The sequence below is a fragment of the Sphaerodactylus townsendi genome, linkage group LG17 (assembly GCF_021028975.2).
Source record: "Sphaerodactylus townsendi isolate TG3544 linkage group LG17, MPM_Stown_v2.3, whole genome shotgun sequence".
NCBI lineage: Eukaryota > Metazoa > Chordata > Lepidosauria > Squamata > Sphaerodactylidae > Sphaerodactylus > Sphaerodactylus townsendi.
In genome coordinates, this window is record NC_059441.1 from 27401999 (window position 1) to 27429623 (window position 27625).

Genomic DNA, 27625 nt, shown 5'->3' on the forward strand with positions numbered 1-27625 from the left:
ACCTGAGTGTCTGAAGCTTATCTGGTGAACCAGATGTGTTTCCACACTCCTACATTCCTGCGGGGTGACCTTGGGCTAGTCACAGTTCTCTCAGAACTCTCTCAGCCTCATCAACCTCCCAATCATATTGGAACGTCACACTCATGCTTTTGACAACCGAGAATTTCTTACTACCAACATGAAGCACATAGGAAGTTGCCCTCCAGAGGCGTATCTATCTATCTATCTATCTATCTATCTATCTATCTATCTATCTATCTATCTATCTATCTATCTATCTATCCATCCATCCATCCATCCATCCATCCATCCATCCATCCATCCATCCATCCATCCATCCATCCATCCATCCCTCCCTCCCTCCCTCCCTCCCTCCCTCCCTCCCTCCCTCTCTCTCTCTCTCTCTCTCTCTATCTATCTATCTATCTATCTATCTATCTATCTATCTATCTATCTATCTATTAGATTTTTATACCGCCCTCCCCCGGAGGGCTCCAGGCGGTGTACAAATAAATATACGCAGACAGGGAAAAGTTAAAAACCAGTACAAATATAATACTAGCCCTGTCTCCCTGTTAAAACCAATAACAATGATACAGTCAGCATCCGAGAACTAAAACCGACCCCCCTCGGGGAACCCCAAAAGGTCCCCCCCCCCAAATGGGCCACATAATATCTAGGGGAAATGTAGCCCGGGGCAAAATCTGAGTTTTCCGCCGCACCCCCACCCCCCACCCCATATGGGTATCTAATCTGGAGGAACCGGGTTTGATTCCCAGCTCTGCCGCCTGAGCTGTGGAGGCTTCTCTGGGGAATTCAGATTAGCCTGTGCACTCCCACACACGCCAGCTGGGTGACCTTGGGCTAGTCACAGCTTTTCGGAGCTCTCTCAGCCCCACCCTACACCTCACAGGGTGTTTGTTGTGAGGGGGGAAGGGCAAGGAGATTGTCAGCCCCTTTGAGTCTCCTGCAGGAGAGAAAGGGGGGATATAAATCCAAACTCTTCTTCTTCTTATACACCTGCTTAAACCTCTCATATTCCCTGGAGGTCTCCCATTCAAATATCAGCTGGGGATATTTCCGGGTCTTTGCCCAACTTGCTGAACAGACCAGCAAAAGGGTGACTCCATAAAAACAGCAAAATCCTTCAATTTTGAAGGATTGAGAGCCAGCATGATATAATGGTTAAGAGCAGGTGCACTCTACTCTGGAGAACCGGGTTTGATTCCCTGCTCTGCCACTTGAGCTGTGGAGGCTTATCTGGGGAACCATGTTAGCTTGTGCACTCCAGCACATGCCAGCTGGGTGACCTTGGGCTAGTCACAGTTCTTCGGGACTCTCTCAGCCCCACCCACCTCACAGGGTATTTGTTGTGGGGCGGGGGAAGGGGAGGGAAAGGAGATTGTTTGAGTCTCCTTACAGGAGAGAAAGAGGGGATATAAATCCAACTCTTCTTCTTTCTTTTTCATTTCCAGTTTTAACAGATGCCCATTTTCTTCCTTCGTGTATTTTAGCTTTCGAAGGAGCCAAAATACTCAGCGTGGACACAGAAAGAGCTCTCCGTCATGTGGGGGATCCTTACACGTCCCGCAGAGTCGCTCTCTGGACCCCTGGCCGCGAGGGAGATTCCATCCAAAGGCAGCATCTCCTCTGAGCGGCTGGAAATGTTTTATTAATGCCTTTTGCCACATATGTCCCAATGTCAAATCCCATTTGTTGGTTTGTTTTCTCTTTCGCCTCTCTCTCTCTCTCTTTTTTCCTTTTCTATATGGTGAGGGCCTTTGGACAAATGCAATAATATGTTACCACTGTTCAAGAACGTGGGTGCGTGGGTTTATATTATATTATATATAACGTATATTATATATATATTTAAAAAAGACATGAGGGGGCGTGGGATGGTGGGGGCAAGATTTGGAACCGGTCCTTCTGCAGCCAGGATTGGGGCAAGCACCGGTACCCCCCCCACAAGAGCATCCTGATCCTCTTTTGTGAAGAGGGGGGGGGCTGTTATCGAACAGGCATTCGAAATACTTGCTCTCCCCCCCCCTTCCTCCAGAGCTAGGTTGACTCCTGCAACCCCCAACCCTTTGGTCCCCCCCCCCTTTCACACTGACACACGAAGAGCGCCTAAAGGAAGGAGGGAGGGCACATCTCCGCTTCTAGGGCTGTGTCTACATTGGGGAGAGAAGCGCTTTTAATCCCCCCCCCCCCAAATAAAGATCCACTCCGCTCGGCAGGGGATGCAGCCGGCATATGGGAGGATGCAAGGGGGGGTTTGATTTCTGCAGCGGGGAGGGGGCGTCGGAGGCTTGGCAAGCGGAAGGGGGGAGCTCCATCGCAGGCAATTGCAACCCCCCCCCCCTTGCTTTTCCCGATCCAGGGAGCGCTTGCATCCGCCTCCCCAGGTGCAAAGGCTCATGCAGTCGCTCAGGTAAGCGGGGGGGGGGGAGGATCTTCTCTTTGCAATACTGATTTCGGGAGGGGGGGTATCATCTTTGCAACTTTTAGCGTTGCATTCTTCCCCCCCCCCCCAAAAAAATAACCCCCTGCATGCTGGCAGAATTGCATTTTTCCTTCCTGTTCCCCGCCCCCCCCCCGACACCTGCTGTCTCCCCCCAATGCGAATTGCTTTCCGCTCCCCTTTCCCAATCCCGTTTGGCCGGAGAACCTGTTGAGGCTCTCGGGATCGCTGTGCAATTTTGCACATTTTTGCAAATTTTTGCACATTTTTATTTTTGCAATTTTGCACATTTTTGCAATTTTGCACATTTGCAATTTTAACAGATGTTTGCAGTTTTGCCCCCGCGCCCTTCGGTGTCCATGGGCTTTACTTCCAAGTAAACCTGCGCGATCCCACTTTGCAAGCCTCGGGCGAGGTCAAAAAGCCTCCTTTACGATCCCCGCTTGCTTATTTATTTATTTTTTTGCATGTCTACTCGGAAGTAAGTCGCGGGGTCTCAGCCGTTTTTACACCCGAGTCGGCGCACCCAAGGTTACGGCGCCTCTGCTTTCCTACCCGGGAAGAGCCGCCGTGACCCTGCGCAGCGCTCACCTTTACCTGGGAGTAAGCGCCGTTTCATTCCGCGCGGTTTACTTCGAAGTAGACACAACCCCCCCTAAAAAAAGATCCGGACTGAAAACTGCTGTTCTAAAGCCCCGTTGTTGGGATGAATTTCCCTACTGAGCTCATGGGGAAGGGGTGTGTTTTACTTCGGAGTAAAACGTGCATACGATCAGGGCCTGCAGCTAGTAGTCCCTAAGCATGCTTTCTCGCGGGGCAGTGGGTCTTGCTCCTAAGGATGGCGGACTGCAATGCGATCTTTAGCATGGTTTTCATTTAAGTTTCATTTTGCCATTAATTCCCCCCCCCCCTTTATTTATTTTTTTCTCATTTTGCCATTTAATTCCCCCCCCCCTTCCCTTTTTCTCTCCCCTCTGCAAATGTGGTTGGCAGTGCATGAGACGGGCGAAGGAAGGGGGGGGGGAAGCAGATTCCTCCTTTGGGAGGGGGGAAATACATGGGGTTGATATTATTGTCTTGCAGATCTCTTCCCCTCCCAGCCCCTGAATTCATTCCAAAATGGGTGGCAGATAATCCCTGGCACCCAATCTCCATCCCTTGGCACCCTAAATACCCTTTTCGACTTGCAAACCCCATTCATTCCACGGGTCGTGCAACAAAGGGGCAAATTGGCACGATTCTCCCCCACCCCCCACTCTTTGTTGGGGAGCATTGTTATCTGCTCTTCCAATTTTCAGACCCCCCCCCCCTTCTGATGTCCCCTGCGGTATCCAGACAAAGGTCAGCTTGTGATCCAGAAGAGGTACTGGGGCTCAGGGCTTGTGGGGTTGCCCCCTGCCCTATTGGGAAGAAAACCCACCTCCCCAATTCTGCAGCCCTAATGGGGAGGGAAGTGAGTTTGAATGAGGAAAAGGTTACGCTTTCAAGAGAAGAGGCGTGGTCCCTGATGTTAGGGGTGGGGCTACAGGAGAAGGGTGGGGCTAGGGGCCCATGCTTCTCCACCCACCTTCACTGTATATACCTGACACCACCTGTCATCCGGCAGGATATGGGCTTGCAATATCCAGCCAAGTTAAAATAACTTGGCTGGGCACCGATGAGATCAATGAATTTGATTTTTAAAAAGTTGTGTAAAATTAAAAATTGAGTGATGCTGGCCATGCAGGGACTGATGGGATTTGTAGTCCATGAACATCTGGGAGAGCCACAGGTTGCAGACTCCTGTGCTAGCCAATCACTGAAATGGCAGAAGGCAACATTTTCCAGACAGTGTGTAGCTGGGCAAATGTACGCGCCTTACCGTTGGCAAGAAATTGATCTGGTTGGAGAAACCGCTTGGACGGCCCCCGTGTCTTAACCTCAGAAATCATCAGATACAGGTTTTCCTGGTCTTGGAGAAAGACATTTTCATGCAATGATGGGTGTCGGGATGGGGACAGCGTGATGTAATGGTTAGAGCGCTGAGCTAGGATCCGGGAGACCCAGCTTTGAATCCCCATTCTGTCGTGGAAGTTTGCTGGGTGACCTTGGGCCACTCACACAGTGTCAACCTAACCGACCTCGCAGGGTTGATGTGGTGAGGATAAAATGGAGGGGAATGAAGGAAGGAAGCCACCCTTGGATAGAAAGGTGGGTATGCGTTAAATAAGGCTAAGAACTCTATAACAAATTGCCACCCAAACCAGTAGTCAGAGGTCTTCTGGGGAGTGAGTTAGATTACCCCTGTACATGGAGGCTCTATTTTAAGCTCTCTTGGCCCCCGACTGCCATTACCTCGGTGATGTTTTAATATAAATATACAAGGGTGCCTGGATCGGGTGTTTTTCCCCTTGCGAGCCTCGATCTTTCTTCTTTCCTTAAAACAAGCCGCACGGTTGTGTTTTGTTTGCCAGACAGATGTGCTTGTTTGTGGTTCTCGGCCAGAAGGAGATGAAAGTTTAGTATGTTTAGATGTGATTCTTGATTGCTGCCTGTTGAAGTAATTGCAGTCCAATTGCTGCAAGGTGGAATCAATTTCCCTAAATTGAGCTTTTAATGGGAAGCTTGCAAAGGGGCTGTGATGTCATGTGGTTTAAGGAGGCAGCCCACAGTTGCCGGTATTGGCTGCCGGGGTCTCTCCCACCCCCCACCCCCACCCATAGACTAGGGGGAACAGCGCCATCTGCTGGGGACTAATGGACTCCAAACTGTGTTTCATGAGACTGTGTTTAAGGGGGAGGGGGTGATAAACCACGTAAATGTGTAAAGTTTTTAAATTTCCTTAATGGGCTCCATTTGAACAGGTGGGAACCAGAGTGGCATAGTGGTTAAGATCAGGGGCACTCTGATCTGGGGAACCGGGTTTGATTCCCCATTTTGCCACTTGAGCTGTGGAGGCTTATCTGGTGAATCAGATTAGCTCGTGCACTCCCACACATGCCAGCGGGGTGACCTTGGGCTAGTCACAGTTCTTCGGAGCTCTATCAGCCCCATCTACCTCACGGGGTGTTTGTTGTGAGGGGGGAAGTAAGAGGAGATTGTAAGCCCCTTTGAGTCTCCCACAGGAGAGAAAGGGGGGATATAAATCCAAACTCCTGCTCTTCATCTTCTTCTTCTTCTTCTTCTTCTTCTTCTTCTTCTAAATTAATCCTGACTTTATATTCCTTTCCAAACTTTATATGCTGGTCGCATATTCAGAAAACAAATAAGGCCAGTTAGGCTGTTCAGCTGATACAGTTGGCCATGCTGGCAGGGGCTGATGGGAATTGTAGTCCATAACATCTGGAGTGCCAAAGGTTCGCCACCACGGAGTTAGGTGAACCGACCATGTTCACGGGAAGGCGCACAGGACCCAAGGGCCTCCTGAGACACACAGGTGCCATTTTGCATGAACAGGGCAATGTATTTATCTCCGTGGTTTGGTACACAGAATGGGCAATTATACATTTGGAGAAGATTTTTGAAAAGAAGTTTGTGGGAAAGCCCGTGCCGCCTTCAAAAAAGAAACAGGCTATCCAGTATGAAAAATAAAAGCAGCGTGTTTTCTTCCTCGTGACGTAGATATTTTTGAAGTTATAAAAAGACGGGTTACTCCAAGTTTTGTAGGATTAAAAAATCTGCCCAGCCTTTCTCTCTGGTCTGTCTAGGAGCAGCAGTGGCATAGGAGGTTAAGAGCTCGTGTATCTAATCTGGAGGAACCAGGTTTGATTCCCTTCTCTGCCGCCTGAGCTGTGGAGGCTTATCTGGGGAATTCAGATTAGCTTGTACACTCCCACACATGCCAGCTGGGTGACCTTGGGCTAGTCACAGTTCTTCGGAGCTCTCTCAGCCCCACCTACCTCACCGGGTGTTTGTTGTGAGGGGGGAAGGGCAAGGAGATTGTAAGCCACTTTGAGTCTCCTGCAGGAGAGAAAGGGGGGATATAAATCCAAACTCTTCTCCTTCTTCTTCAAATCCACTTTAGGATCCAACTGCTGATAGGGGTTTTTGTAGCAGATAGCAGAGATGTGAAATGCGTGTAATTGCGGCAATGTTGCCCAGAGCTGGCTGGAAGGGAAGATGGATGGGCTGGAGTTCCCTGCAGAGTACACACAGAGAAGGATCCCAGCCAACCCTCTGATGAATCCCCTGGAGATCCTGTTTGTCTCTAAAGGGCTTCTGGACTGGAATCTTCCTTTTCTCCGGCAGGAATACGCAGCTCCCAGCTGAAACCGTCTTCACATTCCTTGTTACAACAGTGGAAAGTGCCAGCAGCCAGCTTACAACGTCCCTGTACGGTTTTCCAGGCAAGAAGAAGAAGAAGAGTTTGGATTTATATCCCCCCTTTCTCTCCTGCAGGAGACTCAAAGGGGCTCACAATCTCCTTGCCTTTCCCCCCTCACAACAAACACCCTGTGCGGTGGGTGGGGCTGAGAGAGCTCCGAGAAGCTGTGACTAGCCCAAGGTCACCCAGCTGGCGTGTGTGGGAGTGCACGGGCTAATCTGAATTCCCCAGATAAGCCTCCACAGCTCAGGCGGCAGAGCAGGGAATCAAACCCGGTTCCTCCAGATTAGATACACGAGCTCTTAACTTCCTACGCCACTGATTTACCACTGCCTGCCTCTGTGTGGGCTGAGAGAGTTCTGAAAGAACTGTGACTGGCCCGAGGTCATCCAACAGGCTTCAGGTGGAGGAATCCAACCCAGTTCTCCAGATTAGAGTTCACTGCTCTTAGCCACTACACCACGCTCAATTCTACTGATCACATTTTTGAAAAATCCCATCCTGTTCTGAAGAGATCAGAGTGACTTACAGAGCCAGTTAGGAGTAGGTGGATTCTAATTCGGAGAACTGGGTTTGACTCCTCCCTCCTCCACATGAAGCCTGCTGGGTGACCTGGGGCCGTCACAGTTCATTGAGAACTCTCTCAGCCTCACAAAAGTGTCTGTTGTGGGAAAGGTAAGGGAAAGAAGTTTGTAAACCCCTTTGTAAGACTCCTTACGGGCAAGGAAAGCGGAGTACAAATCGAAACTCCTCTCTTCTTTTTTTCTCTGCTTCTAGCTTATCTTTCCAACAACCCTGTGAGGTTGGCTAAGCAGCGGTCCAAATCAGATGTGCCCTCGGAGTTCCACGTTTGACATTCCCACTGATTTCAAAATAATAAATTCAAGCTTGTGGGGTCCAGCTCAGATTGGGATCATGGGAAAATGGGATTTCAGTGTTCTCTGTACCAAATGCAGGAGGTGTTTTTAAAACAGCCTGAGCCAAAAGGGACCCCCCCCCCCCCCCACACACACATCTATCTGAAAATCATGTTTAAAAACTTCTGGGAACTCTGAACATGGTTTGGTCCCCACAGAGAAGGACAAGTTCTTGGCCGGTGGGAAAATTCAAGAGTGGGTGAGGATTCGAATTCAGGTCCCCCTCATCTGAGACACTAACCACTACACACCCGCTGCCCCCCTGAAATAGTTGCTGCTATAGGCGAGATAGTTTGTTTTTTTAGATTATTCATGTTCCAGACTATTTAGAGGGGGATCGACTCAACAGATGCTACCATAAAAATGCTCAACCAACAAGTGAATTTCTGGGGGGACGGGAGATCCACACGCAAGGTGGCGCTGTAGAAAATCCCCATTTATCTTTCCAGGGCCAGCCTGCCTCACGGACTCAAGTAGGATTATTGATCTATTTCTGTATGTATAAACAGACCTTGATAGGCTAAGTATCAAACCCCCCACGTCCAGGGCAGGCAGCTCCTTATCTCCGATCAACCCTAAGCAATCACATAGTCACCAAGTTAAACTTTTAAGCTCCAATTCCCAGGGCTTGCCAAAACCTCACTGGGCACTACTCTTGGTCGGATCAGGCAGCGCCGTTCTCACAGGAGGTTCTGCTCCGGTTCTGCCCCCCAGCTGGACTGAAGGCAGGGCCTTTGCTGAAAGGGCCCGGGGGGGGGACGACAGCCCCCTCTCAAGCCTCGCTGCAAGCGGCAGGGGCCGGATTTGGCCCCGGGGCCTCCAGTTGCTGACCCCTGCCTTCCCCGCTGCAGCCCTCCCATGCGTCCCCTTGCAGCTCCACGTCTGGAATCCAGCTGCAGCCGTCTCCTCCTTCCTTTCCCCCCCAACCCCTTTGCGTTGCTGTAACCAGAGCTGCGCCTAGGAGAGGCAGGCGGCTCCTGGCTCCTGAGTGGCCCAGAATGAACCAGGTCTGCAGGCATTGGAAGGGACCAGGGGATGATTGATGGTTGAGGCTGTTTTCTATAGAGAGGAGGCGGGTGGAAGGTGGCTTGCGCCTCCAGAACCCTGTCGGGCTTCCCTGCAGCCGGATCCCTTCTCCCGTGTTCTGTCTGCCCCTGTCGATTTGGGTTTTGTTTCCCGTCGTTTCGCCTTCCTTTCCCTCCTAGCTGGTTTTTTTCTCATCCTCTCCTTCCTTCCTCTGACCTGTTTCTGCCTCTCTCTCTTTCTCTCTCCCTCTCACTGTGTCTTCGGAAAACCACTCCAGGGAGAGGATAGTGGTTAGAGGCGAAGCTGGATGGATGGTTATGGGGAAAGGGGCAAGAGCCGAAGCCCTGAGATTGGTGCAGACCCTCTTTCTGTCTCTGTGCATCTTCCCGACAGGTAAGACACGCACGTCCCTCGGATTGTTGCAGCCGTTGTTGTGATGTATGTGACTTGCTTGCATTTTCGGAGAGCAACTGTCTGGGTTCCTCCCCACCCCCCCACCCCCCACCCCCGGCCCATGGGCCTTTCCTTTCCTCCGGGCCCCACCTGTGACCTTACCCCCCCCCCCAGGTCCAAATTTCCCCCCCTGAAGCCTGAATCTCATGTACCAGTCCCACCTTTTGCGTACGTTTCTCTCCCCGCTCGGTTTTCAGCTGCGCCCAGACTAGAGAGATCGGTTTAGAGAGCAGAAAAATCCAGGCACAGAGAAATCACTCCAGGACCGACTGGGTTTGAGGCATAGAAAAGATGTCCCTCACCTGTCTGTGGGTGGCTAGATCCAGTGGGATCTGTTTGCTAGAACCAGCGGGATCTGTTTGCCTGTTGAAGGGGGGCAGTGGAAAGATGCCCAGAATTCTGGCAGCCCTGTAGAGAGGAAGGAGAACGATGTAGATTCTCGCCTGGCGAAAACTGGTGGCTTATTTTTAATTTGAGATATTTTTTGTCTGCAGTGCAGGGGAAAAGTTCCCTGCCCTTTCCACCACTTCTGTGGGACTTGTCCGCTTTGGGGGAGGAGGGGAGGGAGGAATCCAGGTGTGCCGCTCCGTGTTTTTTGAAGACAATTCCAGATGTGTTGGGCAGGCGGCAAAGCCGGAGTCCAGGAATGCCGTGGAAGACTGCCGGAATGAATGGTGCCGGACTCTGGTTTTCCTTTGGGGAAGAGCTCTTAAAGCAGACGAAAATTGGCTGTCTGTGCCGCATCTGGAACGTAATAAACCAGGTTGAACTCCATATTTGATGCGGGGGGAGTTGATGGAATGGAAGAACACTCGTGACAAACATCTGGAGATGCCTCTCTTCTGCCGTAACCTGCCTTGACTTTTGCCATCTTTCCACCCTTCCGTTTAAAACTTTAAGACAGGGGTCTTCAAACTATGGCCCTCCAGATGTTCATGGACTACAATTCCCACGAGCCCTACCACTTGGCCATGCTGGCAGGGGCTGATGGGAATTGTAGTCCATGAACATCTGGAGGGCCATAGTTTGAAGACCCCTGCTTTAAGAGGTTGCCAGATGTTCTTTTCTCTAGTCCATGCAAAGAAGCAGCGGATTTTCCTACCTCTGAAATTACACGCATTCTCTTCCTTCTCCAAACAGCCTCATTCAATCTCTCAGAACTCAAGTTTTTCAGTTTGACTTCTGCCACCTTTACGCCAGTTTCCTTTCTACTCCAGCCCCCCCCCCCCCGCCCACCCCACTCCAAGCCCAGGGTTTGTTTTTATGGTGTCAGGAGTGGGGTGGAATGGGGGGGAAAGAGAATTTTCAGAATCACAGCTGAAACCGCCATCTGTTTCCAATGAATCCCCCATTGCTTCTCTCAGTGTTTCTGGCCGATTCTCGCTCGCAAATTCCTTCGAGCTCCCAAGACTTGTTTTTGTTGGGGGAAGGGAGAGTAACTTCACACAGGGAGGGTTGTTCGTTCCAAATCTCTCCAGTTCCTTTACCTTCTCCTCTCTCCCTTTCCCCTCCAGTGGAGGCCAAAGGAGGAAAAATAGAAGAAATGAGGAATGCGCCAGAAGTCAAAATCTCCTAATATGGCGTGCGCCGGAGGAGGGCTTTTCGGTTTATGGAACAAAAACTTCGGGTCTTTGCGACGCGTGAAACGATCGCGCCGAGTCGATCGTTCTAAATTGGGGCGGGATGAAATTATTGCTGCGGTCTACAGTGCACGCATCTTGCCTTGCCAACCCCAAGCAAGTTTTCACAGGTTTTTTTGGCTTGCTTTTTGGAGCAGGCGTTAAAAACCCCTATGACCTAAACCTGACTTAGTTGGGAAGGCCTTATGCAATGGGATACGTTGCTGCGTTCCTTTTTATATGAAGCTTGCTCGACGTGTAAGGAGGAACTTGATATAACAGTGGTGGCGAACCTATGGCACGGGTGCCAGAGGTGGCACTCAGAGCCCTTTCTGTGGGCACACGTGCACAGAGTCACACACATCTAGGCCGGCCTGGGCATGATCTGGGAGCAAGCTCGGTTACTGGCAGTGGGGCTTGCTTCCGAGTAAACCCTCCTAGGGTCGTGATTTACCCATTCGAAGCATTGCACAGTTGCTTCACCAAGCTTACTCCCGAGTAACGCGCACCTCAGAGCCAATAGTTTTTTCCTAAACTAAAACCTCAGTATTCAAATTAAATTGCCGTGTTGGCACTTTGCGATAAATAAGTGGGTTTTGGGTTGCAATTTGGGCACTCGGTCTCAAAAAGGTTCGCCATCACTGCGATATAAGGTCTGGGTCAGGCGTGCATGTGTTTGGAGTCCTTGCTCTCCTCAGATGCAACTGGTGTGCAGTCACTGAGTTTGGGGGGCTTAAAATGAGGTCCTATCTAGATTCTCACTTGCATGGAGTCCCAGGAGGTCATGGGTGCCGAGAACTCCAATTTCTACTTATGATTTCCCCAACCCCCTTATCGCAAGGGGCAGGAATTGTGATATGAAATCCTTCTGACTGTTTCGTGTATCCCCTCTAAATGCATTTGCAAAGTCCCTAGCCGTGTTTTCTTGGGTTCAGAGCTTTGTGGGATCAGGCCGAGTTCCAGCATCCCATTTCCACTACAGACTGGGTAAATACTTCTTGAGGATCGCAGCACAGACTTGCCTACCATTGACGTTCGGGAGGGGCCAGGAGAGTTCCAGCTTCTGGCATGTAGAGGTATACTGCCTATGTACATGCAGGTTCTACTGAAGGTGGAAATTCCATAGCTGATAGCCATTGGTAGACCCAGTCTCCTTAAAACTGTCAAAAAAAAGAGTAAAAGTCACCTAGGTTAGTGGGCAGCAGACTGCCATGCTGGCAGGGGCTGATGGGATTTGTAGTCCATGAACATCTGGAGAGCCGCAGGTTGCAGACCCCTGGTCCAGCATTTGCAAATTTCAGATAATTCCCCCATCGGCAGAGACACATTTCATTTTCCCTGCTCTGAATTTACCCCCAAATGGATCTCCTAGTATTGTAAGAGGCAGAGGGGTACGGTTAATTGCTCTGTACGGATATTTTAAACATACAATTGTTTCCCCATCTTTTTCTCAAACTAAACAAGCCTGCAGACATTTCAGCATTCCTGTGCACAGGGCCAGCCGAATTCGTGTCCAAGGAAATAGCTTTGGCTTGCTTTATAGTTTTAAACCCTGGGTCCGGAGCATGTTTCCTTCGAGATAAGGCTTTCCGGATTCAGCAGGACTTCAGATTTCACCTACAAGTAAAGCTGTCACCGGTTGGCTGTTACCAGGATCAGACCGATCGACGGATTTTTTAAAAATCAGATCTGGCCAGGCTATTCCCCTTGTTCATCAAATCTATCCTCCTTGCCACCAGAGAGTCTCTTTGGTCCGCTGCGTGTCTCTGGATGAGTTCAACACTACTGAACGAGTTTTGCCGAACTGGAGGGATTTTTGGGTTGTGCCGCTATTGTGTGTTTGTTAGGCGGACGGAGCTGACGCTTCTCAGATCTGCCATCAAGCCCAACTGTCTCTGTCCGGAGCAGCATTTGTTGGTGTGAGGGGGGTTGTTCTCAGTTGTGAGGCAAAGGAATGAGCCTTTCTGCTAGGCCTCACCATGGCAAATCTCTCGCTGGAAGAAGCAAGAAAGACAGATGTGGCTGACCCGTGTTGGGCTGGATCTAGATCTCTGCTTATCTGTGAGGCTCTTGACATAACCAGGCAATATCTATCGTGGTATCAGCTGTGCTAAGTGGTGGGGAAGAGGAACCAGAGTTGCGTGTTAGAGTGCCGTAGTGGTTGGAGCAGTGATGGCGAACCTATGGCACAGGTGCCAAAGGTGGCACTCGGAGCCCTCTCCCCCACACCCCCATCTAGGCTGGCCTGGGCCACTGAACATGACGTGTGCGCACCGCGGTGAGCAGGGAGGACTCGGCTGGCGGGCCTGGTGCCTGTGCTCTGGGTGGCTGCTGCCCGGGGGGGGGGGGGGGGGAGAGGGGGCAGAGATGCTAGAGTGACACAGAGTGGTGTGCGTGGGACTTGCTGGATCCTACCACAGGCGTGCCCCTGCTCGAGCAGGTGGGGCGGAGGAAGAGAGAGTCAACCCTTTTTTCTAAACTAAGACCTCAGCATTCAGGTTAAATTGCTGGGTTGGCACTTTGCAATAAATAAGTGGGTTTTGGGTTGCAATTTGGGCACTCGGTCTCGAAAAGGTTCGCCATTAACCGGGTTAGAGGATCCAGGAGGCCTGGGTTCGAGTCCCCACTCTGCCGTGGAAGTGAGCTTGACGACCGAGAGGCAGTGCCACACTCAAAGGCTAACCTACCTTGCAGGACTATTGTGAGGATAAAATGGAGGAGAGGGGAATGAAGTTGGCCTTCTTGGGTACCCTTCGGGGATCAAGGCGGGGTATTGGTGAAGTAAACGAAATAAATAAATGTAGGGAAAACCGCAGCACAGCGTAGGATCTCAGATGTGTCTTCTCTTCCTCTTTGGAAATGACGGGGGGGGGGGGGGCAAGGTCTTAAATCCAATCTGTCCGGTCCCTGAAGGGCGGGAACAACCTTCCACTCCCCCTTCGCTTCAGTTCACAGGAGAAACAGGCAACTGCCTTTTTTAAAAAAACAAAAGGAAAAGAATATCACTGGGCAGATTCCAGCTGTCCTATTTCACAGGGCTTGTTGTGTGCTGTGCACAACAACTGCAAAGCATTTATGTATGCCGAAAGACACCGCTGGCTATTTGAGGGTGCAATCCAGGGCCACTGAAGTCCATTGGAGTTGGGCCATGTAAGTACGTGGTGTGGCCCCGTTGGATGCCGGACGGAGAACGTTTGGGCCTGCAGAACCACCCTTGAAATCAAGTCCCCTTGAAGAAGCTCAGGGTCTCCCCCAGGTGGGCCCCTGTTCCTTTTAGGGGCCCGTAAAGATCAGGCCGTCTCTCATTTGGCCTTCCGTGGCTTGCCACCGGCATTTCCCCTCAGCCACACTGTTGGGATCAGCTCTCCGGTCTGTGCGCGGCGTAAGGTTAATCCCAGATAAGGACTGGCCACGGTAGCAGTTTTTAATCGAATAACTTGATAAATGGCTTTTTTTGACTCTTTGCTGGCGAAACTCTGCTGTTCAGCTAAAACGGAGAGAGGAGGGTTAGCGGTTGTTCCAGATATCTCCTGGGATTTTGAAATGGCAGCTGTTGTCTGCGAGAGAGACAGCAAAATGGGCGGGGTGGGGATCTATTTTGGGTATAAACTGTGACTTGGGAGAATTACTAGGGCCGTGGTGGCGAACCTTTGGCACTCCAGATGTTATGGACTACGATTCCCATCAGCCCCTGCCATGGCAGGGGCTGATGGGAATCGTAGTCCATAACATCTGGAGTGCCAAAGGTTCGCCACCACGGTACTAGGGAGACCTGAGGTGTTCATTATTAGATCTAATTCCAAAGCTGCTGTGTTGGTCCTTTAGAATAAATCTCGAAATGCTTGAGAGCCAGCATGGGGTAGTGGTTAAGAGCAGGTGCGCTCTGATCTGGAGAATTGGGTTTTGTGTGAAATGGAGAGACCAGAATGAAGGAAGTGGTGGCCCATGTTGTGTTGTCGGACAACACTGTCCCCCAGAGATATCTACTAGATCAGCAGACGGACTTTTCCAAGCCCTGTTCTATGCAGGAGGGGATCTCATTTCCTTACATGCTGCTTGAGGCAATTCTTGGATGAGGTCTAAAATGCCAGAGTCCAGTGCCACCGGACGTTTGCCAGGAAACTGTGACCTAAGCTATGCATGGCTACTTTGTGGAGAACCAACCCAATGCACAGATGCTTCAAGTGGGCTGCTGGCATACCCCTGAGCCATACAAAGTTGACACCAGAGACTGTTGAGAAAACTCAGCAATGAAGGAATAAGAGGGGAAGTCCTCCTATGGATTAAAAACTGGTTGAGAAACAGGAAACAAAGAGTGGGTGTAAATGGGAAGTTCTCACAATGGAGAGATGTCGGGAGTGGTGTCCCCTAAGGATCTGTTTTGGGACCAGTGCTCTTTAACCTATTCATGAATGACCTGGAAGTAGGGGTGGGTAGCGTGGTGGCCAAGTTTGCAGATGATACCAAATTATGTAGGGTGGTGAGAACCACAAAGGATCATGTAGGCTCCAAGCGGACCTTGGATAAAATTAGGTGAGTGGGCTCAGAAATGGCAAATGCAGTTCAATGTAGCAAAATGTGCGATGCACCATAGGGGCAAACAATCCAAACTTCACATACACGCTACAGGGGTCAGTGCCATCAGTCACAGACCAGGAAAGGGATTTAGGCGTCTTAGTTGATAGTTCCATGGGAATGTCAACTCAATGCATGGCAGCTGTAAAAAAGGCAAACTCTATGCTGGGGATCATTAGAAAAGGAATTGATAATAAAACTGCAAAGATTGTCATGCCCTTATATAAAGCAGTGGTGCGACCGCACTTGGAGTGTCCAGTTCTGGTCGCCGCATCTCAAAAAGGATATTGAGGAGATAGAAAAAGTTCAGAGAAGGGCAACAAGGATGATTGAGGGACTGGAGCACCTTCCCTATGAGGAGAGGCTGCAGTGTTTGGGACTCTTTAGTTTGGAGAGGAGGCGGCTGAGGGGGGGATATGATTGAAGTCTACAAAATTATGCATGGGGTAGAAAATGTTGACAGAGAGACATTTTTCTCTCTTTCTCACAATACTAGAACCAGGGGGCATTCATTGAAAATGCTGGGGGGAAGAATTAGGACTAATAAAAGGAAACACTTCTTCACGCAACGTGTGATTGGTGTTTGGAATATGCTGCCACAGGAGGTGGGGATGGCCACTAACCTGGATAGCTTTAAAAGGGGCTTGGACAGATTTATGGAGGAGAAGTCGATTTATGGCTACCAATCTTGATCCTCCTTGATCTGAGATTGCAAATGCCTTAACAGACCAGGTGCTCGGGAGCAACAGCCGCAGAAGGCCATTGCGTTCACATCCTACATGTGAGCTCCCAAAGGCACCTGGTGGGCCACTGCGAGTAACAGAGAGCTGGACTAGATGGACTTTGGTCTGATCCAGCTGGCTTGTTCTTATGTTCTTATACCCCCTTGTTCCGGAGGATACTTCTCATGTGTCTGGACTGGTGGAAGATGATGCCCCTTGGATCCATTAATTTATTGATTTATTGGGTTCATATCCCACTCTCCCTGCCAAAGCACGTTCAGAGCAGCGTCCACCAATTGCATCAATAAAAACATATGCGTTGTATTGTGATGCCTGAAAACTCCAGCCAAGGTGGAACAATTAAAGCTCCGAAACTCAAGCATCCTCCCCAACCCCCGGACCACACAGAAAAAGGGGGGAAGAGAGGCCAGCCAAGATGCTCTCGAACACAAACCTGGCAGAACAGCTCTGTCTTATAGGCCCGTGGTGGCGAACCTTTGGCACTTCAGATGTTATGGACTACAATTCCCATCAGCCCCTGCCATCATGGCCAAATGGGTGAAGTGAGAAAGCTTATGGTGCCGCCAAAGGAAAATGGAAACAAACGGGGAAAGGGCAGATGTGTGCAACCCTGCCTGGAAGGTTATAAGTCACGGCCACTGTAAAGCAGGTATTCATCGATTCCAGCTAGCAGGCGGCCTTTCTCCAGGATCTTGGGCCAAGAAGAGTGTTCTCCAGCCCTGCTGCCTCCAAACTAGGATGTTTCTCATGCTCAAATGTTTCCATGGCTGCCAGAGGATTTAGAGACAGTTGGCAGGTTTTGTGGGCCACCGTACCAGCAAAGAGATGGGCTATTCACTTCCACAATGGAGGCTGAATCCCAGCAATTGAACACAGGGATCCAACCTAAGGTTGCCATCTTTGGGTTAGGAAAATCCCAGAGATTCTCTAGGCCAGTGGTGGCACTCAGAGCCCTCTCTGTGGGCACGTGCAAATAGAATTCGTCATGTGGGTAGGAAATCGCCCCCCCCACACACACACATCTAGGCTGGCCTGGGCCGCTGGGCTCGATTATTAGCATTAAACCGAAGACCTAGTTTTGGGGAAGCTGTGTAAGTAACCCTGTTAAGCGCTGTTAAACCCCACTGATTTTCATGCGAAGAACTAAAGCATGATCCTTTACCTGGGAGTAAGCTCGGTTGTTGGCAATGGGGCTTGCTTCTGAGTAGACCCTCCTAGGGTCGTGATTCACCCATTGGAAGAGTTGCACGGTCGCTTCAAAGCCAAGCCACCGACTACCACCAAGCTTACTCCCGAGTAACGCACACCTTGGAGTCAACCATTTTTTCTTAACTGAAACCTCAGTATTGAGATTAAATTGCCGTGTTGGCCCTTTGCGATAAATAAGTGGGTTTTGGGTTGCAATTTGGGCACTCGGTCTCGAAAAGGTTCACCACCGCTGCTCTAGGGCATCTGACCTCTGGCACAATCACTGCTGGGTCCGACTCTCTCTGCTCCTCCTTCTTTGAGCGGGATAGAAGCAGACCGGAGCGGGATTCAATTTTGTGTGCAGTCCTGATGGAAGGCATTGCGTCTCCTTCCCTTGTTCACACCTTCTCCCTCCCTCCCAGCCCGGGGCTCCCATAAAACCAAAGCTTGCAGACCATAAATGTGGATGTTCCATGGAGTAATGGTGTGTTGGGCAGGGCGGGGGGTTGTAATAAAGTCATTGTGGTTAGCCAGGCTCACAGCACCATAATAAAAAGCGTGCCTCTGGTCTGAATGGCTTGCTCTCGCTTTGAATGGGACAAGATTGCTGTTCGGAGATCTCCTGGACTGACAATCGATTTCCAGATTACTGAGATCAGTTCTCTGGGAAAGACAGGGAGCTTTGTCAGGTGGCGTCTATGGTATTCGTCATCATCATAGTTTATTTACGGTCATTGACCAGCAAGATCCCAAAGAATTAAAATCATAAAATTTACCGATATTACAAATATACAGATTAAAACAGTTAACAAAATGCAGATAATAGACCTCAGGAACTCAGAACATCAGCTCAAGATAATGAGTGGAATGTCAGTCTAATAATAATTAATAATAAGCGTCTATGGTATTATTTAATTATGCCTGTTATTGTCGCATATTTCATGAAATATGCTACGCTGTAAACCACTCTGAGCCTGCTACAGTGGAAGAACCGGGGTATAAATTGAATAACAATGTCATGATAATAACCCTGTCCTCCCAAGACTCCACCCCCTAGAACAGAGGCAGTAGCGTAGCGCCAAGGGGGCAGGGGGGGCATGGGGCACTGGGCACATGCCCCTGTGGGGGCGTGGCGGGGGCATTCCAGGGTGTTCTGGGGGCATGGCAGGGGTGCAGAGGTGCAATTCCCCCTCGCTCTGCCCGTGAACAGAGGTATCCAACTCTGGCATTTCAGATGTTCATGGACTACAATTCCCATCAGCCCCTGCCAGCATGGCCAATTGATGAAATACATGAGCGGCACATTGGGAAGAGGAAAGCCTGACGTGATAAAGGGAGACGGCAAATTTGGGTGACCCAAAAGCAGCGTGGATCTGGAAGACCTGGGTTCGAATGCCCACTCTGTTGTGGAAGTTTGCCGCTTGGTGACCTTGGGCTGGTTGTACACTGTCAGCCCAGCCTAATTTGCAGGAGGGTGGTTGTTGGGAAGATAAAATAGAAGAGGGGTGTCAGCATGGGCAGAGTGAGAGCCGTGTGCGCCACTTCCCACAGTTGTATGGGGGGCGCATGTGTCTGTCCACAGTTCAACGAGAGTTTGGAGGAGGCACACAGCTGCAGGGAGGCATGCCACCCTGGGTGATCCCCAGATGCCATCATACCAGGGGCAGAGCAGAGGCGTAGCTCCAAGGGGACAGGGGCGTGACACACCGGGCGCATGCCCCTGTGGGGGGTGGCGGGAGTGTTCCGGGGACATTCCGGGACAGGGCGGGGGCGTTCTGCAGTGGGACGGGGCAGAAGACACACCAGTGCACTGGGCGCTTTTCTTTCATGCTACGTCTCTGGAGCAGAGCAAGGGGAAGCTGCGCCCAAGGCACACGACTGCCCTGTGCCCCTGCCACGGCGCTGCTCGCCCCGCCAAGCCCTGGAATGCCCATGCCCTTGCGCTGGCCACAACCCCACCCTGGGGCGCATCCAGGGCATCACCCACGCCCCGTGGGCGCTATGCCACTGCATCATACACACCTACACCCCTGGATGTTCAAAGCTGTTTTGGGGGAAGAAAGCAAGGGACAAATAGCAAAATTAGGAACAGCAGTGGCGTAGGAGGTTAAGAGCTCGTGTATCTAATCTGGAGGAACCGGGTTTGATTCCCCGCTCTGCCGCCTGAGCTGTGGAGGCTTATCTGGGGAATTCAAATTAGCCTGTACACTCCCACACACGCCAGCTGGGTGACCTTGGGCTAGTCACAGCTTCTCGGAGCTCTCTCAGCCCCACCTACCTCACAGGGTGTTTGTTGTGTGGGGGGAAGGGCACGGAGATTGTAAGCCCCTTTGAGTCTCCTGCAGGAGAGAAAGGGGGGATATAAATCCAAACTCTTCTATTCTTCAAAAGAAAGAAAGAAAGAAAGAAAGAAAGAAAGAAAGAAAGAAAGAAAGAAAGAAAGAAAGAAAGAAAGAAAGAAAGAAAGAAAGAAAGAAAGAAAGAAAGATTGTGAGGGAGGAAAGAATGATGTATTTCCATTACACGGAGCTGACCTTCTTTTGCCCGTCTGCATAATAAGCCCCGGGTCACTTTTCCTTTCAGGAGCACCGACTTTGGTCGTAAAAAGTAATTTAAAGGCTCTGCAACCTGCAATTGTCAAATATTGTAATTAAGAGTGGAAATCCCACAATGTGGCTGGGGCCTCTCTCTCTCCCTCCCTCCCTCCCTCCCTCCCCAGAAATTGGGGCTGCAAAAATAGCAACGGGTATCTGAAGCCTGAATTCTTTTTTCGCACTAAGAGTTGGCCTTCGTTTGTACACACTTGTCTCTTTTCCCTTTAAAAAAACAAATCAAGAGGCCATCGTTTGGGGTCGATGGGGAGAAGAATACCTGGGAAATGGCGGCAGAGTTTGCCCAGCTGGGAAAGTCATCATTGCTAGCCAGGCCTGAGCAAAGAGCCCCTGCAGCGGGCAGCGATTTGCCTGCAGCCCATCAGGAAACTCCCCGACAAACGAAAGAACCAATTCAACTGCCAAGAAAGCTACTACAATTCTGGGCGGCATCAAAAGGAGTATAGTATCTAGAGCCGTGGTGGCGAACCTTTGGCACTCCAGATGTTATGGACTACAATTCCCATCAGCCATTCCCAATTGGCCATGCTGGCAGGGGCTGATGGGAATTGTAGTCCATAACATCTGGAGTGCCAAAGGTTCGCCACCACTGATCTAGATCGAGGGATGAACTAGTCTCACTTTATTGAACATGGATCGAACCTTACCTGGAATCTTTTGTCCAGGTATCGCAGTTCAAGAAGGATATTGACAAGCTGGAACAGGTCCAGAGGAGGGCCACCAGAATGGTGAACGGTCTAGATTCCATGCCCTACGAAGAGGGGCTTATGGAGCTGGTTATGTTTAGCATAAAGAAGAGAAGGTGAAGAGGTGACATGATAGCCATGTTTAGATATCTGAAGGGATGTCATGTTGGAGAGGGAGCAAGCTTGTTGTCTGCTGCTCCAGAGACTAGGACTAGGAGTCATGGGTTCAAGGTTCAGAAAAAGAGTTTCCATCTGACATTAGGATGAGCTTCCTGACCGTAAGGGCTGTTCGACAGTGGATGCATTACCTTGGAGTGTGGAGGAGTCTCCTCCTTTGCAGGTTTTTTTAACAGAGGCTAGATGGCCACCTGTCGGAAGTGTTTTGATTGTATGTTCCTGTATGGCAGGGGGTTGGACTCGATGGCCCTGGTGGTCTCTTCCAACTCTATGATTCTACGATTCATCCTTCCTGTTGCGGGAACTACATGCGATACTGGCCCTTTCCCCACTTACCGTTTGCTGCGCGCTACTCTCCCCAAATAGCGCATGGTCCAGCGGCGCTCCCCATGAGTCCGGGCAGCGACAACGCAGCCGCCCCGACTCTGCGCTCTCACGTCCCCTCAGCGCGCGTCATTTCTGACGCTGAAGAAACGGCACTGCGCGGGGCAGTGGGGAACACGACCCCGCCGTGGAAATCACTCGCGCTGAGAGAAGCGTGCCGCAAACTGTAAGTGGGGAAAGGCCCACTGTGTCTTTTTCATGATCAGGGCTTTTGTCACTGTGTCCAATGCAAAGCCTTTCTTTCAAGGTAGTCCTACAACAATTCAAGCTAGGCCCCAGAGATCAATTGCATTTTTTATTTGAAACGTATTGGCTTCATTTCTACCCTGCCTGTCTCACCTAAACCGGTGAGTGGCCTTCTCCTCTTCTCCATTTTATCCTCACCCTAATCCTGTGAGGTAGGCTAGGCTGAAAGTATACGGCTGGGCCAAAGTCAGCTTCCGTGGCAGAGTGGGAATTCGAACCGGGTTCTCCCAGCATATTAATCACTGCACCGCACTAGCTTTGCACGGCTTCTTCTGGCAAATGGAGAACCAGAATCATATCAGGCGAAGATGACAATCCCCCACAGTGTTCTGTTCTCCAAAAATGGCCAGCCCTGGAAATCTTGCAGCCCTGAATAGGATAAGGTGTTGGTGCTGGTTCCTACCCTATAGTATTCCAAAGCAGACTTCACCTGTTCATGGAGGATAAATTAATGTATCTTGGCTGGGTGAGGTGTGTGGCGCCGTTCTCTCCAGCATTCTTTCTTCCAGCTGATGATGAAGAAGAAGAGTTGGATTTATATCCCCCCTTTATATCCCCCTTTATATCCAACACACGCCAGCTGGGTGACCTTGAGCTAGTCACAGCTCTACGGAGCTCTCTCAGCCACACCCACCTCACAGGGCGTTTGTTGTGAGGGGGGAAGAAGAAGAGAAGAAGAGTTTGGATTTATATCCCCCCTTTCTCTCCTGTAGGAGACACAAAGGGGCTTACAAACTCAATTCTGATCTGGAGGAACCGGGTTTGATTCCCCGCTCTGCCGCTTGAGTTGCGGAGGCTTATCTGGGGAATTCAGATTAGCCTGTGCACTCCCACACACGCCAGCTGAGTGACCTTGGGCTAGTCACAGTTCTTCGGAGCTCTCTCAGCCCCACCCACCTCACAGGGTGCTTGTTGTGAGGGGGGGAAGGGCAAGGAGTTTGTAAGCCCCTTTGAGTCTCCTACAGGAGAGAAAGGGGGGATATAAATCCAAACTCTTCTTCTTCTTCTTCTTCCCCCCTCACAACAAATGCCCTGTGAGGTGGGTGTGGCTGAGAGAGCTCCGTAGACCTGTGACTAGCCCAAGGTCACCCAGTTGGCATGTGTGGGAGTGCACAGGCTAATCTGAATTCCTCAGATAAGCCTCCACAGCTCAGGCTGCAGAACGGGGAATCAAACCCGGTTCCTCCAGATCAGAGTGCACCTGCTCTTAACCACTACGCCACTGCTGATGTGAAATGACTGGAAGTTTACAAACAAGGCACGCAACTGAGGGCGGCGCTTTGCTGCTTACAAAGTACCGGCTGCTTATGTTCAGCTTCCCTCAAGCAACGGGTTCTAGTCGTGACTTGCCCTGGCAGGCGTTTCATCGTTCAGCTCACTGCCGCAGGACAGGGTGGGGACCACAAGCCCAGGTGGCTTGAAAAGGGAGGTGGAGGAATTTGTGGCAGAGGTGGCAGTGTCTATAAGCAGGTAATAGGCCTGATGGTTAAATGGAACCTCCATGTCTACAGGCACTCCAGCTTCGAAGGCGGGTTGCAAACAACAATGACTGGCAGGCTGGCCTCCGTCCCCCTTCCAGGGATTGTAGTTGGCCAGTGTGGGAAATAGCATGCCAGATAGGAAGTATCTTGGCCTGCTCCGTTAGGGTTTTTCTTGTGCTCTTTGGCAGTGAAATAGGTTTGCGCCGCCCCAATATCCATTCTTAGTGTAGCTCCCCAAGCCCCCAATTTTAATTCATCTCCTTAGAATGACTAAGTCGTGGCCCTTTCCGCAAACGTTTCAACGTTGAAACAGACCTTTCAAAACGTTTTGGCAGGAAATAAAATGTTTCCACGATAGAGTTCCGCATTGTTTTCCCCCTTACGTCCACAAAACGTTTTATTCCGAGCCTTGCAATGTTTTCAGCGAATCACCTTGAGAACAACGATTCTTTGGTTGGAACTTTTTCAAAATGTCTCCATCTGTCTGCGCAATCTATTTACGATGTTTTCCATGCCTCTGTGCCGTTCCCGAACCTTCTTCTTGGCTCCATTTTCTGAGCTCACTCTGTTCCCCTTCACCTGCTTATTTTCACAATTTCTGGGGTTTTTTTAAATTGGGGGGGTAACCTTTGAAGCATTCTGTACACAAAGTAGTTGTGAAGCGTCGATTCAGCAGCGACCTCAAAAAAAGAAGAGAAGAAGAAGAGTTTGGATTTATACCCCACCCTTTCTCTCCTGTAGGAGACTCAAATGGGCTGAAAATCTCCTTTCCCTTCCCTCCCCCCTCACAAAAAACACCCTGTGAGGTAGGTGGGGCTGAGAGAGCTCAGAAGAGCTGTGACTAGCTTAAGGTCATCCAGTTGGCGTGTGTGGGAATGTACAGGCTTTTCCATCAGCCAATCTAATGGGCAGATTTCAAAAAATCCCACGGCATTGGAGATTATGTGTTTGTAACTCAGGGGAAGTGGACTCTGTATTACATATTCTATTGCATTGTGAACTCCATAAAAGGGAAAGGGAGGCTTTAATTCACCCATTTTTCATTCAGTACAGAAATTTAACTATAACTAATTCCGATTCAGTTCTTGTGAGAATGGTACTGGAAGACCGAGTTTCTCTTATATCTCAGCCGGTAGCTAAATTTTGTATTCTGGCACATAATAAGCGAAGAATCATGTTAGGACCAAGAGCCAGACCACATGATGGTGACCGTAATAATGCTACAAGCTGGTGATATTTTTTGTGTATAGACTTATACCATGGATTTCTGTACAAATTCGATTTTTCTCTTTTGTTTATTGTTCTTTCTTCTTCTTGTTCTTTTCTCCTTTTTTTGCTGGCCTAATGGCCGTGATAAAACTGACTGACTGGAGTGCACAGGCTAATCTAGTTCCCCAGATAAGCCTCCACAGTTCAAGTGGCAGAGCGGGGAATCAAACCCGGTTCCTCCAGATTAAAGTGCACCTGCTGTTCACCACTACACCACTGCTGCTCTCAAAAAGAGGAAAACACTTCATGGCAACCATGAATCGTTTCGAGGGGCTGAGTGCAGTTATGCGTTGTGATAAAGGGGGAGGACCGAAAATGTTTTAGAAACGGTTCAGGTGATTTGGGTGGAAAGAACCAATGACTAACCCAGCTATGTCTGGATAGACGGGCTGGTTGAAAACAAAACAAAACTGCGGACGACTGACTTACGTGGGCTGTTGGCAAGACTGTTTATTTTTTTAAAAATCGAGTTCGGCAAGGGAGAAAGGGGTTCCTGGCACGTCTGCGCAGCCTGCCGGGCAACAAGTCCTCGCAAGCGGCCCAGAGCTCGGGCTAGTCCGGCCCGCCTGAGGAACAAAGGAAAACATCAGATGGCTGATTAGTTCTGCCGATTAATCAATGGAGGCCCTGCTTCAAAATGTGACAGTCGTAAATGCAACAGCAGAAAGAAAGAAAGAAAGAAAGAAAGAGAGAGAGAGAGAGAGAGAGAGAGAGAGAGAGAGAGAGAGAAAGCTGGAAGGTCTTGCAACCTTTCAAAAAATATTCCTCCTTAGCTCCTGTGAGTTTTATTGTAAGCAGCAGCCAATGATGTGGACTGACTATGGTTAGACTAGGGGGCTTTCCACACTGACAGAGTTGTACTGGTTTCTATCTAGGTTCACCTCACTGTATCCGCACTGCAACTGAGCTCAACGTTGTTTTGTCTCAGTTCCCCCCACCCCTCAGAACTGCGACATCCCTGTTGCAGTTATGAACTGCACCTTTCTGCTGGAACAAGGTTGATACCGCTTCGAAGCTTCGAAGTGCGGACGCATCGAAACGACACCTCATCCGTTCAACCAATCAGGAGCCGCTTTTGTGGCATGCGCAGAACGGGCATGGAACTGTAAACTGTAAAAAAAAGAATGCTCCCGTTTCCCATGGTAACACAAGCTCCAATCACGATCGAGGAGCGAAACAGGCACCAAGATGATCCCGCCCACTTAGCTCGGTTCCAGGGGGCCAAGTAAGTTGCTGTGCGGACAGCCTGGAATCGCCCCCCACTGAAGGGAACCGAGTCGACCTTAGCTCCCGTCTGTAGTGCGGAAAGCCCCTTTGAATGCCAGACTCTAGGGGGGGGGACCTGGGGATCCCCTAGAGCTGGGGTATCCAACTCTGGCGCCCCAGATGTTCATGGACTATGATTCCCATCAGTCCCTGCCAGCATGGCCAATTGGCCCTGCTGGCAGGGGTTGATGGGAATCGTAGTCCATGAACATCTGGGGCACCAGAGTTGGACACCCCTGCCCTAGAGTTACAGATGATCTCCAGACTACAGAGGTCAGTTCCCCTGGAGGAGGGTAGGCTCCGTAGTCTTGTGCCTCAACTGAGGCCCCTGTCCTACCCAGATTCCACCCTGAAATCTCCCGGAGTTTCCCCAACTGGATCTGGCCAGCCTGTCCCCCATTCCTTCACCTGTGGCCAAGGAGAACCTAGTGACCCTAGACTAGACTGCCGATGGGGGCCAGTTTCCAGGATCACATGTCTTCAGTCCTACAGCATTCACACTGGCTTCTGATCCCATGCCAAGCCCAATTCAAGATGGTAGCTTTGGCCATCAAAATCCTACAAGTCTTGGGCCCAGGGTATCCAAAAGACCGTCTTCTCCCTCATGTCAATTCAATTCAGTGATCTTTATTGGCGTAGTAACACGGCAATTCTCCCTTACATTTGTGCCTGGGAATTAAGAACACAGAAGGGGTCCCGTTGACCAAAGAAGTATGTCTTGCGGGTGCACGAGAAAGGGTAGCAGCCCCATAGTTATGGAACCATCTTCCCAAAGAAGTACACACGGCCCTCTTCAGAAGAAGAGGAAGAAGCAGAAGAAGAAGCAGAAGAAGAAGAAGAGTTTGGATTTATACCCCCCTTTCTCTCCTGCAGGAGACTCAAAGGGGCTTACAATCTCCTTGCCCTTCCCCCCTTACAACAAGCACCCTGTGAGGTAGGTGGGGCTGAGAGAGCTCCTAGAAGCTGTGACTAGCCCAAGGTCACCCAGCTGGCGTGTGTGGGAGTGCACAGGCTAATCTGAATTCCCCAGAGAAGCCTCCACAGCTCAGGCGGCAGAGCTGGGAATCAAACCCGGTTCCTCCAGATTAGATACACGAGCTCTTAACCTCCTACGCCACTGCTGCTCTTTACTGCTCTTTACTTGTGATCGGTTCGGTATCTATTAGATGTTTTAAATAAATGAGAAATAAAGGAGGCGGGAGGAGGGGGCTTCCAAAAAGGCTCCTTCCTGAGCTGGCCGCCATTGCAAAATTGCCCGCCCCTACAGAGCATGGGAGAGAGGGCTTCCTTCTCAGCTTCAAAGCAGAGCTGTTCTCATGCCTTTCTGTCCACGCTCTGCTGATTCTCCACACCCATTACGGGAATCGTCAACACCTCCGACAGAGATGCCGCAACGTTTCTTGGCAGGGCCCGAGCTGTACGCTTGGCTCCCACTCCAGGCTCACATGCCTGGGGCGCTTTTCCAGAGTTTCCTTCGGGTTGGGCCGGGCGTGAAAGGGACGGGAGAGAGAAGAAAGGCCACGAGCATTCCAGCACCCCAGCAACAGCTCCAACTGGGGAAGGGGTCCTTCGGCGCAAATGGCCGCAGGGCTGCCTGAGCCGAAAGGAAGGCTGGGAAGTAACTCAAATGGAAGGAAGGAGGAACCCAGTTATTGTTCAGTTAAAAAAACCATAGAATCATAGGCCCCTTTCCGCACACGCAAAATAATGCGTTTTCAAACCACTTTCACAACTGTTTGCAAGTGGATGTTGCCATTCCGCACAGCTTCAAAGAGCACTGAAAGCAGTTTGAAAGTGCATTATTCTGCATGTGCGGAATGAGCCATAGAGTTGGAAGAGACCCCAAGGGCCATCCAGTCCAACCCCCAGCAATGCAGGAACACACAATCAAAGCACTCCTGACAAACGGCCATCCAGCCTCTGTTTAAAGACCTGCAAAGAAGGAGACTCCACCACACTCCGAGGTCATGCATTCTACTGTCCAACAGCCCTTACTGTCAGAAGTTTTTTCTGATGTTTAGGTGGAATCTCTTTTCCTTCACCTTGAACCCATCACTCCTGGTCCTAGTCTGTGGAGCCGCAGAAAACAAGCTTGCTCCCCCACCAACATGACATCCCTTCAAATATCTAAATATGGCTATCATGTCACCTCTTCACCTTCTCTTCACCAAACTAAACATCCCCAGCTCCCTAAGTCTCTCCTCGTAGGGCAGTGG

At 50.3% G+C, this 27625-nt stretch overlaps 1 protein-coding gene across 1 annotated transcript in view; it reads left to right on the plus strand.

Moving 5' to 3' along the window:
• The first annotated feature begins 2290 nt into the window (after positions 1-2290).
• RGMA (repulsive guidance molecule BMP co-receptor a) overlaps positions 2291-27625 on the plus strand; it is a 36636-nt gene continuing 11301 nt past the window's right edge. The window contains 2 exon segments of the mRNA XM_048481998.1: positions 2291-2434; positions 8988-9103. Of these exon segments, the coding sequence (XP_048337955.1) occupies positions 2421-2434; positions 8988-9103 (130 nt within the window). The 5' untranslated portion in view covers positions 2291-2420.